This window comes from Drosophila melanogaster, chromosome 2R (genome assembly GCF_000001215.4).
Source record: "Drosophila melanogaster chromosome 2R".
In the NCBI taxonomy this organism is placed as follows: Eukaryota; Metazoa; Arthropoda; class Insecta; order Diptera; family Drosophilidae; genus Drosophila; species Drosophila melanogaster.
The window spans coordinates 17624775-17641287 of record NT_033778.4 but is presented as its reverse complement, the minus strand read 5'-3'; the positions used below and the strand labels follow the sequence as shown (position 1 = coordinate 17641287).

The following is a 16513-nucleotide window of genomic DNA, read 5'->3' as shown; positions in this document are numbered from 1 at the left end:
TCATTTCCGGTTCCGGTTGGTCGCATGCAAAATAATGACAAATTGCCGACTGAATTGTGTCTTTAGCACGTGTCTGTGGACTGCCCTCGGGCATCTATAGATTCTTTCGAACTCACAAACATTTGCCCCACTCTGGATTTATGACATTTGATGGGAGTACCATGTGCTCCAATCGGCTCACGTATTATCCACATGTTAACGAGGCATTGTAATATGCATAACAGGGATATGATAATTTCCTAGTTTGCGGTTTGTGCTCTTGGATAATAAAGTGTAATCAAAAAGTTTACTGGCTTAGTAATCCTTCGGTTAAAAACATGTTGATACATATATAGAGCAGCTCCATAAGTGCCTTCTCCAGAATCACTTACAACTTTTCTGACATTTTGCGCATAAATAAACATAAAATGTTCCAGGACCAAACTACAAAAATATCTAATGCGTGTGTAGCTGCTGCACTAAAATATCATTTTTCCACTCGACTGCGCCGCTGCGGCTTTCGTAGTTCTTTCTTTGTGGTAAATGCCAGAGTTCAAGTGGTTTTGTAAAGTAATAAATAACGCCGAAAAATTTGGTAGAATTCCAAGTAAAACTAGATCAAAGGCTCGTGCAATAACAATTGTTAGTCAGAGAAACAAACGGGATATTTGATAACACCAACAGAAAAATGACATAATAATGTCGGGGAAAAAAATATTCTCTTACATTCCATGCAATCGGGAAGTTGTGAAATTGCGTGAAAATTGTCTTGTCAGTGGCAGCTGCTGCGCTGGCATCCGCGAATAGATTAAAAAATATCAAAAGCAGCTGACAGAACAAACAGACGGCACTTGGCATATTGCTTACTCACTTATCGGTCTACAGGTGGACAACTAGAATTCCGATGGATGCCAATCCGTACTTGGTGAACAATCCCGTCTCCAGGCGATTACATACTCGGCCAACTAGCTGCACAGTTGACGCTGTCATGTCGCATCTCAATCTCATCATTTGCATATCTGCTGTCGCCGTGTTGCGCTTACATCACGCATCCGCACCGTCTTTGCTGGATTCTCCATTGCACAGCCCATCGAAGGATTCATTGAAAGCTTTTCGGTGGACGTGGGGGCCCGTCTATCGTCAATCAAAGGATTCGGATTCTGTTTCTGCCCCCAACATAGCCGGGCTGTTTTGGCTTTGTAATTTATTTGCCTGCCTCGAGATTTGACTTAAAGTGGGTTAAACCACACGATTTGGGCCGTGACATATGATAAGGGGAAATCGACCTAATTTGTTGGACTCTGCTTCCCACGAACTTTGAAGTCTTAATACTTGATGAGAAGAGGCATGACCTAAAAATACATTTATTATTTTACAGATGGTATTAAAATTGAGCGAGCCTTGAATTCTCAGATCTGCTGTTTGTTTGTACTTTTGTTCTAGTTAATTGTTTGAGTGTTTTTTTAATATTAAAAATAATAATGCAAATATTTTAAAAATATATCTTTGCTCTATTTTCTTTTATTTTCAAAATTTTTGTACAGCTCCATTAGATTTTCAATGCAGCTTTTACTTGGCTAAAAGTTCAAGTCATGACTAAATTTTCGGTCGAAATGTGTTAAGCTTGCCTTTGAGATGTAAAGTAGTGTAGAGACATTTTACATGTAGAATGTAGAAAATAGAATTTTACTTAATTTCGTATACTGAGTTGATGTTGAATAAAATATTTAAAATTTCGGTAAACTCAACTTAAAAATTAATTTAAAATTTTAATTAATTTTAGCCAATACCAATTTTGAGTCTAGCTTGCATTTTAACATCATTAGATATTATTATCTATGGTAATATAATATTGAATGTAAATAAACCAAATTTCACCAATTACACCTCCTAAGTTTTCCAGTTCTGTTAAAAATTCTTATAATAATTTGTATGCTTCTGCTTCCACTAATAAGTTTAATTAGTTTTTTAACTTAACCAGTAATGAACCACCGGTTCACCCAACTGGTAGTCCAACTCTGTTGAACATTTCTTGGCCCAAAGTAAACGACAACAGCTGCCACGCGCTCGCGAACTCTCTTCCGGAGCGGCTCTCTGCACTTGTCTTGGCCAAAACGTGTTTGGGCCACTCCGGTGACTTGGCTCCGCTCTTGGCACGATGGAAGCCAGTCTTCAGTTCGATTCGAAGCGCGTCTTAGCACGGTTATTGCCGCCGGTCGCCGATCATCAGTTGGCCAAGTGAATGTCTTTCAATTGTAACCGAAACAATATCGTCCAGTGGGTGATATGTAAGTGAGCCGTGTGACTAGCCCTCTCTTTCGTGCCGCATATTCCCGTCTCTGTCGCGGCGTAGCAAGTGCGTCGAAAGATTTGCTGACAAGCGGATTTCCAATTTGAATTTCGGTCTTCAGCTATCGCTTTTCGGGATTTTCGTTGGATTTTACGTATGCAAAGAGCGTAGTTTTGGCATTACCGTTGTCTCGCGACGCGTCATAAAAAGTTGCCACGCCCCAAAGTCGAACCACCATCCCGCCCCCGAAAAAAAGCAATCGATGATTACCCAAGGAAAATTTCACTTCGCATCGAAAGCTAGTTTTTTGCATATGTAACTATTAATGAAGGCTTCACCGTGTCCATTGGACTTGGACTCGTTTTGCCGAACAACGAACATATGGACTTCCATTTAGCATTGTTTACATATGTACATACGTATAGCATTGAGATTCTCGAGCGTGAAATTAACATAAAGTTTTACCTACCGGCTGGCCTCCAGTTAGAATCCGCCATAAATGCATAAGAACCTGTGCAAAGACTTAATTGGGAATTATTAATTATTTAATTACCACTACGCAAGCCAAGGTCGTCGGCTGATAAAATGCAATATATTTTCTATAAGTTTACCTCTCACCGCCCATAGACAAATAGAAAACAAACTAATCAGTGAAAAAATCGCATAAACAATTGCAAGAAAACAACGAATGATCGTACAAACAGAAAACCAACCATCAAGCCAAGATATATAATGTGCTTTCGTGTTTATATAGCAAAGACAGATTCAAGGTGAATGTTGCCATTATTTTTTTGACAGAGTGCTCGGGCAACAAGTGAAAATTTATTGAGATTTTTTTTATTTTTGCTCGCGTGCTGAACGAGTGAAACAAAAAGAAACGTTGCCAAAAACGCGAAATTAATACCATTAAAGAGTACATAAATTTCAGAAGCAATTTAAGGTGTTTGAAAAAATAAATATCCAGTGACTAATTTGGAAAGGAAGAAATAAATCACAAATCTTCGCGCAGAATGGGAATACCCGAAGGCTGTTTTGGAGTTCGTTTGTGAAAACACTCGGCTCCGATTAGCATTTTAAATTAGACTCTACTTATTTTTGATTTGAACACAGTTGGAAATATAAATGAATAGAATTTCGAATTAATAATTTTTAGTTATTTTCATATATGATTTACCTCTACAGTCAACGATTTTCATAGATTCAGAACAGATTCAATGTCAGTAATCATTTGAAGAACTTAGCCTACTCACACACAATTCTATTTATCGCTCATACGCAACGTTGGCGCTTTAGCCTTGAACTTTTTCGTTAGGTAGAACGCATTGAAAAAGGCGAGAGAGAGAGAGAGAAAGAAATCACGTTATTATTAATTACGTTTTAACGGTAACTCCAAAAACAACGCCAAATGCTTTGAATACCTTTCAGAAGAAACCCGTCTCACCCGTACATCCAAAAAAAAAAAAAAAAAACAATTTCTCGCTTTTGACTAAATTCGCCAGCAAAGCCATCAATAATACGTATACGCAACAACAAAATGCAAATACTGGACAACAAATAATTTAACGATAATTTACAAAAAGGCCCGGGGCCCAAAACAAAAGAAACAACAAGTTTAATAAGAAACGAACCGGCCAAATTGCAAATTACAAAGCCACCAACATTTTTCGGATAAGGTTTCTAAATTCGGAATTCGGAGGAGTAACGAAAATGTCGCGGTCGACGTCAAAAACGACGTCGCTGCTTTGCGGCAGCATCATCATTTTCTTCGTCACCATCTGCGGCTGCTTGGCACAAGGTGAGTGAGTTTTACATATGATATTTATTTTATGATGCGCCATCTTATGCGCCCGCCAAGACAAAAAGCAATCTTAATTTAAGTCATATTCTTCAAAGTTTGTTGGGGGCACAACATTTCTCGTCGTCTCGTCGAGAAAAACCCCCAAAAGGTCTGTCTGATTCACTTCATGCTAATTTATCTCGATGGCAGCCGTGAGATCGGTGTCTTTTACAAGCCGGAACTCTTCGAAGGTCTGAAGCGAAAGAACGACGACACTAAATGCGTGTTCAAAATTAAAATCTTCAAATTAAAGCCAAATGCGAGTGAATTGTCACGAAAAAATGAAACGGATGCCTGGCATTAAAGCCCGAATAAAAACAATAACACGGCCAAAACTTCCGGGGAGTTAGCAGATGACAGCCGTGATTAAAGCAAAAACAATTTTCCAACAAATAAAAGTGTCTAGCGTATAAGCACTTGATCAACTGACAGCCGAAAATTTGCTTGCACCTGCAGTTGATTTTTGTGCCCACGGGGACTCACTGTATTTGACTGGCAAATGTCGACAGTTTTCGCCTTTTTCGGGCAACTTTACTGGCTGCACTGAAAGAAAAAGGTCGAGGGATAAAAAAAAAATATTATAAAATCCTTGTGCGCCTCAATTTGTAAAAACATAATGCATATTTTTTTTTGTAAAAAAAAGCTTTAATGATTAATTAAAACTATACACTAACTGATACTTCGCAGCACGACAATCTTTATATTTGCATGTGATACACCAAAAACAACTTTAATTTGGAGTTTTAAATGATATGCGCAACCTTTTTGCTTGTGCTTCTGCACTGGCATGACTTTATTTCCCCTCCTGAAATGTGTTAAAATGTCAGTAAATGTCAATAAAACTCTGGTCGCCCCCAAATGCCTGTTTAAATATGGGGTTAACTGTTCGAAAGTTTTGAAGTACCGATTGTTAAAAAATGAGTGCTTGGCACAGATTTGCGTTTACCTTAAGTGATTTTTTTTAGGGGAAAAGCGTGTCATTGAACTTGGGAGAGTGTCACGTCAGCTTGACATAATATTTACACAATTACAACGGATCTCGATCTTCAAATTAATCAGCAACAAAGCAGGGCAACAAAGTTACAAAAGGCTGAAAAAGTCCAAACAAAACAAATTAAAACTAAATCTGTTGCATAAGACATCAATACACCACAACCTTTCTACTGCGCAATCCGAGACGGAATCTTTTTTGGGCCTTATGGAAACCAGCAAAAACCGAGAGACAAAAGCAGGGTTAATAAAATTAACTTGCTAATGAAGCGATGATCACACCGCATCATTTCTATGGGCCACATACATACATATGTTTGTATATACATATTTACACATGTACACATCTATATATGAATATTGACTTAAATCATTTCAGAGAAAAAATCAAGAAATACAACTTATTGAAATCGGCTAGCAACATTTTTGTATATAATGCAGAAGCATTTTTGTCGCGCGTGTTTCGGCCAAAAAGCAAGCAAACAGCAGAATGGGCAAACAAGTTTCGAGTTTCTTGGCGTTCGACTATGCAAATTAAACACTAAATACTAAAGATATACACATGTCTGCATGTCGCTTTGGATATTTTGTAATATTGCGATGAAAACGAAAGTGAATCCGCCGCTTGACTTTGAAAAGCGCTCGAACGAAAGCCCCAGAAAAGACCCTTCCAGCTGCCCTTGTTGTCGCCTTGCCGGTTTCACTTTTATTCCGCCATGTACCAAGTTGTTAACTCTATCGAATTAAAACAAATTCGCCGCCACTGCCGTTGTGCCGAAAGAAAGAAAGTGAAAGAAATGTACGAGTTTGTGCCCATGTGCACATGTGGCTAAGTTGCGGCACAAGTTTTGCGCTCGAAATCATAACAGTAATGGCAACAGGTTGGCTGACTCTTACAGTCCCACTTCTATAGCTCGAACTCCTCCAGTTGGATCTTCTGAAACATAAAAAAAAATCTTGTGAAATTGGAATTCATGTTTTTAATTTAGATATCAAACTTCAACATCTTCAATACAAGTCGATTGTTTGACATCAAAATGAAGAAGAAATTCAGCTTACTGAAGTAAGACTGTATTTCAAAACAGATTTTGAATCTTGTCCGAAACGGCGCGTAGTTTTTTGAATTGTCACACTGCCGTTACTTTTTCCAACTGGCCGAACGTGACGCATTTCTTTGGCTTCATTTCAATGAATAAAAATCTCTTCGCCAGATGCAGACTCTGTGGAAATAATTGCTAGTTTACATACTCTCATGTAAATTGGCATTTTCTGTGCGCCGTAATGATGGGAAACATGCCAATGACATTGTTGTCCAACGCGAGTCGAACATTATGGCTGTGGAAAGCGAATTTACATAGACAATGTGCGATTTTTGTGGCCTGAAAAGAAAAGCGCAGATTTTGCCAATGGTCAATTAAAATACATTCCCATTTCCACACAGTGCCCACCATTATTTCCGCTCAGGCAAACTGCACTCGACTTCGAAACAAGTTTTTGTTGATGTCTGGTTTAACCGAAACTAAAACCAAAACCAAAACAAAAACAGGTGCAACAACCGCCAGGCCAGCGGCATTTTATATAATGGTCAGTCTTAAAAAGGAGCAATTTCTCACATAGTTAATAGGCATTGCTAACATACTTTGGCTTGTCCACTGCTTTTTCAAAAACTGTTAACTTTCTGCAATTCCACTTAAATAAATAATTCTTCCTGTATCATTTGAAAATGAATCGATTGGCAGAACCGATTTCTTGAGAACGTGCTATCGATACAATTAGTTGTTTAGTGATCTTAACTTAACTCCTCGCTATCGGAAAATCTGGACAAATTATAAAATTTCTAAAACTAGAAATTATCCATGAGACGTTATGTAACATTTCATATTCTTGCAACAACATTCTTCACAATACTTTTATACTTAACAAGAAAATGTTCAAATAAAGTTTTTAGAGTAAGTCGATCTCCGATACATAATTGTGCACATCTTGAGTTTTCCCATCCCTTGTTGTCTTTCGAGCGAGCTGGCAGTGCTGACTCAGTATAACTGACTAACTAATCGCCTAACTTGCGCGCGATCATGTCCCAGAAATCCATCGATTTGGGCTTGGGTGTCCGAAACGTCAAGGAGAAATCTTCGGAATACATAGTGGAGAAGTTTCTAGGAAAGCGCTATCTGCGTGGACGCCCTCAGTATCTGACCAAGTGGGAGGGCTATCCCATAGAGCAGTGCACTTGGGAGCCCCTGGAGAACTTGGGCAAGTGCATGACGCTGATTGCGGATTACGAGGCCGAACTATTCCAGCAGAGCCGGGAGAAAAAGAATGACCAATGACAAAAAAAAGATTTTAATAAAAATTATTGCTTACAAATAAAAGCTTAATAGATCGTGTTCCCATTATTTAATGGCTTTTATTTTATTATACATATGTATATTTCAATAAAATATAACCAGGGCTGCAAAAACGTTGCTGAGAAGCGCCAGGCTTTTCATACGGTTATCATGTTAAGATTATTTGCGAGCTAATTTATTAAGCAGAGTCAAATAAATTAGCTTAATTTATTTGTTGCTTATTGAAGTCTTATAGTGAGTTATGCACATTAAAAAAATACCAAAAGCTTTCCCATCCCTAATAGTATTCCGAGTGGGTTAGCAGCACCTCCTTGCGCGTCGTTCCATTTACCGTTCTTTTGCTCGGCGTCCTGTGAGCGGATAAGTTATGTCTCGCAACCATCAGCGACCAAATCTTGGTCTGGTCGATGCACCGCCTAATGATCATGTCGAAGAATATGTAGTGGAGAAAATCTTAGGCAAACGGTTTGTTAATGGGCGTCCCCAGGTTCTGGTGAAGTGGAGCGGTTTTCCGAACGAGAACAACACCTGGGAACCATTGGAAAACGTAGGCAACTGCATGAAGCTGGTCTCCGACTTCGAGTCGGAGGTCTTCAGGCTGCATCGGAAGGCCGCGGCTAAATCTGTCGGGAAATCGAAGTCAAGTCCTAGCAGCAGCGGTCCATTGATCACCGAGAATGGCCCCAGCAGCTCTAAGAAAACACAACAACATTCCAAGTCGGTGCAGGCAAAAAACACAGCTGGAATGTCGAAGATGAATCAGAAAAAAGGAAAGAATATTAAGAAAACGGCGGGAAAAATCAAAGATATTGAAAATTATCCCAAAACTCAGATGCCTAGTACTAGCCAAGTCTCCACAGATTCAACTGAAGTTTTCGACGGCAATCCATCAGCCACAACGACGAACATGATTAAGAGTCCCAGGATTCAAAGCCTTTTCAGTGATCTGAACTTGATCGAACCCACTAAAGACAAAGATGTGGGGGACACATCTTTAAAAACGCCTCCCAAATCGCGCCGGCTTATTGAATTTCCTCAACGGGAAGACGCACCATTGTCTTCGAAACATGTGTCTCCTATGCTGATTCGTAAAGAATCCCAACCATTGCAGAGCTCATGTACTGATGATTCGGATTTGGGTGAATCCTCTTCCAGTATGTCGCTTCCTACAGTATCATCGACCAGCTCTGAGAAATCGATCAAGGTCACCAAATCGGAACCTAAAACGCTCGGCCAGATAAAGTTTTCGTCTAGGTCATCCGATGGTGGTCATGCGGCTTCATCGCTGGGCGCACCAAAAGAAGGGGACATTGGCTTGGATTTATCTGGCAGTGATTCCATGGATTCCGAAGTGGAGAGCGTAAGAACTGTTCTTTCCAATTAAGAAAATCAAACCAAAGCTAGTAAAAATATGTTTATAATCATTTAAACCATTAAAAAAAAACCTAAATGTAAAAGCGTTTGAATAGAAACCTTTAAAAGTTAATCAGCTTAAGCCTAATTCCTACCTATCAGGCTTAAGTAATGAATCAAAAGTTTCTTTAGCAATGATTTGATTTTCTTGTCCATTAAAACAACACACCTAAGAAAAATGAATTGTATTGGAACAGATGCGCCGCTGTCCGCGCCGCAAGCGTAAAAAAACTTACCCGGATTGGAAATTCCCGGAGATGACGAAACCCTTCGGTGTGAATCGCGGACTGGATCTGGATAAAATTCTCCACTGCTACCAGATGAATGACGATCTATTCATGTTTGTCACGTGGAAGGGCTGCTCGTCCATCGATGCAGTGCATATTAATGACATTAAGGAAGCGTATCCATTGCAGATAATTAAGTACTTCGAGAGCTTGAGGATCATTGTGCCCAAGTAAAGATGCCTAGTACCGGGTGAGTTGTGGCAGCAGTTCATTTTGGCCCTGTGCCCATAACCTTAAACGCAAGCATCCGCTCCCGAGCAGCTTCAGTTTCTTCTTCATAACTTTACAGTTCGACGCTCGCAATATTTGAGCCATGAGCCATGAAAACTTCACGTTGCCTTCGGGTCAAGATAAATGCCATCGAAAAACAAAAACAGACACTGAAACGAAAACGAGCCATCATCCGGTCGGCGGATCCACTCGTTTGATTCGTTTCCCTGTGCATTGCACCTGTATCTGCGTTTTTCTCTTCTCTGCTTGGTAAACCATTGATAATTCCCGTGTCACCCATATGACAAATTGCTTGCCCATATCGTGGTGCACTTAGTACATAGTTCTTTGAAGATTCATGACTTTACCTGTGCAAATTTATGAGTAGGTCTTTGGGAAAAATTTAAGATGTCTTCATAGCGTTAACAAGACTCTATTATTGGCACACGTGTGTTTTCGAACATGCTTATTGCCGTCTACTCTTTTCGTAATTTGTAGATTTCTGGCTCGAGATCAGCCAGCGAAAATTATGAGGCTCCAGACTCTGGGTTTTCGGTTTCCATTTGGCTTATCTGTCGCATCTGTTGACAGCTGCTTTGCTTTGAACTCGTCGGCTTGGCAACACATACCGCCGGACAGATCGGACCAACTCCCTCGCAAAAGTTGTGGGCGTTTAAGCGTCTACGCGGTTCATTCAACCTATGTGGAGTCACAGAATGAAGTCACCAACCTAAATTGTGATTCTGTACAGATGCAGTTTGTTGCCTTAATGGCGTATCTCATAGCTTTAACCTTCAATCGCAAACAAGTACTTAGTTGTATCATACTGTACTCCAACTAGTGTTGCTGAGGTGACACGCACAGCTGGAGAGGCGACACACCTTTGTGGGGCAAACGATAGCGCCACCAAGTGGACCCGCCGGCTAATGGACTAATGTGTCCATTTAGTGAGCTGCCTTTCGCAAGTCAATGTCATTTGTAAGCTGTTTGAGGCTAGCTGATTGCACTTCTCAGTACGGTTTCAGTGAAGATCATAGCTTAGTTTCACGGATAAATGCTTAGCTTGGCATGTATATAAAATCTGGTTTTATGGCTAGTTAAATTCGCTGTTAGGTGTCCATAATTTGTTTTATTGTGGCTTTAATGGCTTACAGCTAGTTTAATTAATTGAATTATCTTAAAGTCTTAATTAGTTAGGTCGCGAGTAAGTGATAAATAAACTATTAAACCCTTTGGGTTGAAATCACAACATACTTATTAATTCTCTATGTTGCAACCAAAAAATGTTTTATTTTAATCCATTTGCATGATCGACTCTATCTTTGCCGAAGAGGCGTGTTTGCACTCTGCTGGTTGCCCCTCAATAGACTATTATTATTTGCCATTATTGCTGTGCAATTTACTCATTTTTATCTTCCTGATTTCTGGGTTGCCTTCGACTTTGGCGTTCATTGATTTATGTGTGTTTAAATTAGCTGTCCATGGCATTTGCCATAATTTCTGTACATGTACATACATTTCTGGAACATGTTTTTCCACCCATTGCAGTCGTGCAGAAACTCTGGCATTTCCGAGGAGTGTTTGATGGAAGGCGAAATAGAAAAAGGGAAACGTATCCCTCATATGCTTTCAAAATGCTTGTAAAAGTTTCCGCTCATTAATTGGCCTACCAAAAATATTCAAATTACCTATCAGATGTCAAATCATCGAAGGCTATTTTGGCTTCCACCGCTCGAGACAGCCGAAAAAGAAAAATGCTTAATTTCCTGATTGTGAAATTTCGTCTGTAACCCCATATTTCTTTATCAGGCAAAATTTGCATTTAATTTCTGCCGCCACAAGAGCAGCAACAACAATGAGGACCTCGTATGTGATAATTTTCTCGCTCGTTTGACCATTTTTGGTTTGGAGATGTAATTACGCCCAAGGCAGCAACAAGTAACCGGTAACAACTGCAACTGTAGGCAACCTCATATATGACGCTTTGCATATGGTAAACAACAAATCAGAAAGACACAAAATGTTTGTTTTCTATGTTGTTGTTGTTGGTGGTGGTTGGTTGGTTGTTGCTGCTGTTGTAGTGCATTTTGTTTAACGCTTCGTTTATTACCAAAAACAGCAACGAACGCATTTCTTGGCTGGATGTTGATGTTGTTTTGTGGTCGACTGCGGCCAGCAGCAACATTTTGGGTCGCTTAGGTTGAGGGGCAGCAAACAGATACAATAATATAATATGCAGTCATATGCAGAGGAGGAGCGTCTCCCTTCCCCTAATCTTTCCTACTGCATTTCACACTGCAATTTAATCCTGCCCCATCTGCTGTCCAAGTGAACTAGCTTTTTTCACTCGATTGGCAAGAGAGTGGGTGTGTTTTCCATATTTATGATTTTGTTTGACAGTTTAATATATATCTGCTTGTTGTTTGTTGGCACGAGTCACAATTTGCTGCCGCTGTTTGGCATCTCTTGTGTATGTGCTTTGTGCCGCCGGGTTAGGGGTTATTGGAACAGCAATTATACGTAGTTAAGGTGGCCCATTGCGGCTGCCATCGTTGTGCATATTTGTTGCAGCAACAACAGCTGCGGGAGATGTGGTTAGATTTCCCAATGTTGGTTAAACCGATGCTGCGCTAAATTTGGTTGGCTCCATTACAAGAGCTGATTGATTGTTGATGGGATATTTATCATCGGATAATACCCGATGGAGTGATTTCAAAGGTTGGTCTTGGTAATTCTGAGCTTCAAATTACTCTTGACAAGCTAACAATTACTTAAGCTATTTATATATGTAGATCCAAGTGTTGCATTGATCAAGTGTATATTTCACTTTTATAAGCTCAATTCAATTATTTTTCACTGTTATATCTTTAATCGCTTGACCTCGGAAAACTAGTTCAGTTTTCCCTTTTCTTTAAACGCAAGTGCATCCCCGTCTTCGGCGACCTTGCTTTGTTTCTTACGAGCTTATATCTCTTTCGCTTTTTTTGTTGACCACGCCCCAAGAACCTGAAACAGCGGGTCAGCTCCTCTTAATGTTAATTTCACGCCCGTTAAGATAATTAAATTGCCTTTGTTTGTTTTTATGAGTGCTTTTATTTTTGTTTGTAGTGCAACATTAAAATAAGTTTTTGTAGCAATAAAAAAAATTTGTTTTTCATGTCGTTTTTCTTTTGTTTTTGTTTTTAGGTTTGTACAACGTTTTGGCCAAAAAGAAAAATTCACATCACACAACATAATCGACTCCAAGTTCAAGGTCATCGCATCTAAGCTGGGTAAACTCCAGCTGACCCATCAAATTGATCTATTCAAAGGAAAAACACCGAGTTGTGTTTATACTATGTTTTATGTTTTCTCCGTACATGTTGAAAAATGTACATATCAATGGTTTCAAGTAACCTGATATACTAACCTTTTTCCCCAATAAATTTTGTTTTTGGCCTGACAACTGATACTTTGTGATGTCTTTGCCAGCGATTAGAGAATTTAAATTCGAAGGTCAAACCACTTTTTCCTAACGATCCACATAAGTTATTTCAATCAATATTATAAGCAATATCTTGTTCTAACCACACAAAAGTGAGCTGCCACTACATTGGCTAAGACACCCGGCTTAAATGTTTAAATGTCATTGAATCGAACTTTAGTCAACCGGGCTCAGTGTGGCCCCAAAACTGAAGTTGTTGACATTTTTGCTTGACTTTTTGAATTATTTCCAGCATCGCCCCACAAACCTCTGCAATTATCTTGCATTGGTATTTTCTTTTGTTGGTCTTTCGGGGTGTGTTCTGAGCGAAGGAGAGACTCCATTGATGAAAATGAGTTTTATATGTTAATTTAGCAAGCTCGAATGCATTCTTCGAATTGAGGTGGAATGTGCATTGTGCTTGGAAAGTGGGCGCCTTTATAGTGGCTGCAATTGTGGGTATATGTGTATGTATTGATCGGGCATAACCAATTGTATTTTAAAGTTCGTTTGGATCGAAAAGCATTTCCCGCATATATATATATAGTTTACTTTGATGGCTCCTAACATCTTTCTGCTCGTCGTGTCTTTAACTCTGCACAATTTCTCATTAATCACCCACTTTCAAAGCCTCAGTTTTGTTTAGTTTCGTTTTATGTGTTGCTTTTGGCATTTTCTTTATGGGCTAGCTACACCTACGATTTCCGCACTTGCTGAAAAATGCGTCTTTATGTGTTGTTGTTTGGCATAGCCAAATGTTTGAGCCGTGAGTCAGTGGCAAAACAAACTAAGGCAAGACATCAAGCGCCTGTCGATGTGCCACGCCCCATCGAAGTGCATTGAACGCATTTACTTTTCGCTGCCTCGCTTCGCACTCGATTTTCCATGCAGTTTTTCGCTTTTCTTTTAATTGGGGATTTCTGGCACTGGCTTTTCTTCCACTCTGTTTTCCCTGCCTTTGCATTCGCTACGTTTCGTTTCACTTTCGCGCCACTAACTTGTTGCAACTGTGCCAGTCGAGTCGGAGCGATTGTGTTTTTTCTTTTTAGTTTTAGTTTTAGTTTCATTTTTATGGCTTCCAAGTCGGTCTGGTCACCTGGCTTCGTCCGAGGTGGTGGTCACTTTGGTGGTAAAAGAAAAGTCACTCGAGCAGAACTCCCCGCAAAAGTTTGACAATTTGGCAGCCGGTCGCTTAAATCACAAGCAAAAGCTGAAATTTATGAATTTAATTTGGTTTTTCGGCAAATAGCGAAAGCGTTGACACCAAACGGAAGTGTTCGCCAAAGGGGCGAAAGTCGGGGTAGATTGAGTGATTAGCGCCAGCCAAGGCGAGACAGAGTTTAAAATGTGTTATGCAACCGAAGGGGGAACTCGAACAATACGATCAATAACCCAGGCCACTGGCATTTGTGCACCGATATCGGGTTTCCCACTGCAACTGCAACATATCGCTCAATTAACCCAGTCTAATAACCAATCAAATGCCACTCTGACCCCGCATAATAGACCAGTGATTCATGCCGCCCAGTGACCCAAAAGTTGAATCAGACACCCGCGTCGTACAAGATATACATGTACATGTATGTAGATATTGCACAGCCATGGCCACTTGAATGGGACAACCCGCTGTGCTGCTGGTTTGGCTGAAGTTTATATGTGCCACATGTTTGGCTAATGATTGCTGGCCCAGTGACACAACAAGCGCCAATATTTTGAGACCAAAGGCGGAGTCAAATAACAGGCCAGGTGTGTGCGTCCATTCTGGGTTGAACTTTGCGCCCGGCCCAAAAAAAAAAAAAAAGCGTAGCCAATGGAGTGTGGCTAAATGGGCCTAAATCCTTGACCCATTTGCACGTTCTCTTAGCCGTCTGGCATTTCCGTTTTGTGTTGCAAAGTGCAAATTTAAACTCCGCTTCGGAGTTCGCCTAAATTTGCAGTCATTAAGCCTTTTCGGCTCGCAAAACTTTGTACCCCAAAATGGCAAAGAGAAAGAGAAATAATATTTGGTAGGCAATTTTCAAGGTGTATTATGCGGTTGGTTTTGCCATTTTGTCATTTGTCTTCTTTGAAATGAGCGATCGAGCGGGGCAAGTCAATGGGGTTAAGCTGCCCATTAACCCATTTTGGATAGGGAAATATTTGAAAAAAGGCAGGAAATATCAACGATTAGTGATAATTAACTTTTGCTCACCTACAAGTTATACATTTGCATCTTAATTTTGCAAGTTGTTGCCTTCATTTATAATTGGCCAAAATTAGAGGCCTATAATGGCTTCTCAATTTAAAAATACAATGTACACTCAGCCTGCATAGACATTTAAGTTTATGTGCCATTCACGGATGTTCCGCAAGGAAAACAAGTTTGCGTCTTAAGTCATTCGTTTCCTTTGTGGCCTTTTGTAACTGGAAATTATGGGCCAGCTACCGCGACAACAACAGCAAGCAGTGTAAAGCAGGGGGAAACCTGTAATAAAAATATGCAGTTATCCTTGGGATTACGGTTCATCAGGCCGCCCTATAAATATATATGTTTCTTCAGGGAATGAAGAGGAGTAACTCTTCTTTGCCCGCGACTTCAGCTGAATGCTCAGTGGCAGCGGCCTTTTAAGCAGGAAATGATGCCCAAAAGCAGTAACAACATCAAAAGCTGGCAATTTGGCTGCAACAGCAAACAAGGCAAACACTCAGAGAAATCATTTTTCAGCACTTCGAGATTATTGCGGCATCAGTTGCACTGAGAGAAGTAAATTCTTCAGGATAATTCGTTTAAATTCACTTAGAAATTACACTGTTTCTTCCACAAGTTAAATGTTTATATATATTAAGTTTAGATTTGCTTTATAACTGCATTTCTTTTGTATTTTCTTGCTGTGTAGTTCTTTTCAGTTTTGTGGCAAAAGCAGAAGACGCGGTCTCTTAACGAGCGGCATGCATAAAATAAAATATGCCCTTTTTGCTGCAGACACTGCTGATCGCCTGATTGCAGATCGTTCGCGGACTTTGCGTTTTTTAATAAAAATGTCAAGCCATGAGTGGTGGAAAGAGGCAACGGGTAACAATGAATTGGCAATTTGCAAAGCCAGCTCCTTCGCTAAGTAATCCGCACATTGAGGCATCAGTTATTGGACAGTATTTGGGATTCGGATTCGGATTCGGATTTCCGCGCGTTGGCGTCGCCGGACTCTTCAAAAGCCATTCAACTCTTGATAACCCTTGATTGACGGTGGCTGGCAACCTGACGAACCCATCTCAAGTGTTATTTGCTTTAATAACACTCGAGAACTGCAGGGCTTTTAAATTTTTTTTCTTTAGTTCATTGAACTCATGCGATCGATGGTAGCCAATTCTTAGCCACTTAGGTTGGCTCCAACCACTTGGGCACCCACTGAGCTTTGAGGGTGTACTGTATGTATGTATGGCTTCTATGATACTTGGACACGCCCAATTTGAAGTGGCACCCGGGACCAAATGAAGCCTACGGTTCCCAAAAACGGAATATGCAAATGGCGGAGGCAGAACAAAAGCAAAGCGAAGCTCGGGAGAAGAAAACCGTGTTGTTCACACAATAAATCACGGCAACCAGAACAGCTATGTGGCTATATGTATATACCCATTGTGATTACAACAACAATAGACAGCTGGCCGACAAAACTAAGCCAAGATTGTTGACCATTTTGTCGCTGAAGCGTGCGGCAA

At 40.2% G+C, this 16513-nt stretch overlaps 3 protein-coding genes across 3 annotated transcripts in view; all 3 read left to right on the top strand.

Annotated features, from left to right (window-relative positions):
* The first annotated feature begins 2149 nt into the window (after positions 1 to 2149).
* CG10936 (uncharacterized protein) overlaps positions 2150 to 16513 on the top strand; it is a 34188-nt gene continuing 19824 nt past the window's right edge. The window contains exons 1-2 of the mRNA NM_137395.2: positions 2150 to 2267; positions 3695 to 4064. Of these exons, the coding sequence (NP_611239.1) occupies positions 3977 to 4064 (88 nt within the window). The 5' untranslated portion in view covers positions 2150 to 2267; positions 3695 to 3976. The remainder of the gene's footprint in view (positions 2268 to 3694; positions 4065 to 16513) is intronic.
* Oxp (Oxpecker) lies at positions 7121 to 7491 on the top strand. Its single transcript, NM_137396.3, has one exon. The coding sequence runs from the start codon at positions 7172 to 7174 to the stop codon at positions 7424 to 7426; it is 255 nt and encodes an 84-aa protein (NP_611240.1). The 5' UTR covers positions 7121 to 7171; the 3' UTR covers positions 7427 to 7491.
* Positions 7772 to 12797, top strand: rhi (rhino). Its single transcript, NM_080533.4, has 3 exons — positions 7772 to 8804; positions 9055 to 9334; positions 12541 to 12797. The coding sequence occupies exons 1-2, from the start codon at positions 7812 to 7814 to the stop codon at positions 9316 to 9318; spliced, it is 1257 nt and encodes a 418-aa protein (NP_536794.1). The 5' UTR covers positions 7772 to 7811; the 3' UTR covers positions 9319 to 9334; positions 12541 to 12797.

Coding starts and splice junctions, on each gene's coding strand:
- rhi (NM_080533.4), top strand. CDS start 7,812: ATGTCTCGCAACCATCAGCGACCAAATCTTGGTCTGGTCGATGCACCG. Junction 8,805..9,054: donor TGGATTCCGAAGTGGAGAGC/GTAAGAACTGTT, acceptor GTATTGGAACAG/ATGCGCCGCTGTCCGCGCCG.
- Oxp (NM_137396.3), top strand. CDS start 7,172: ATGTCCCAGAAATCCATCGATTTGGGCTTGGGTGTCCGAAACGTCAAG.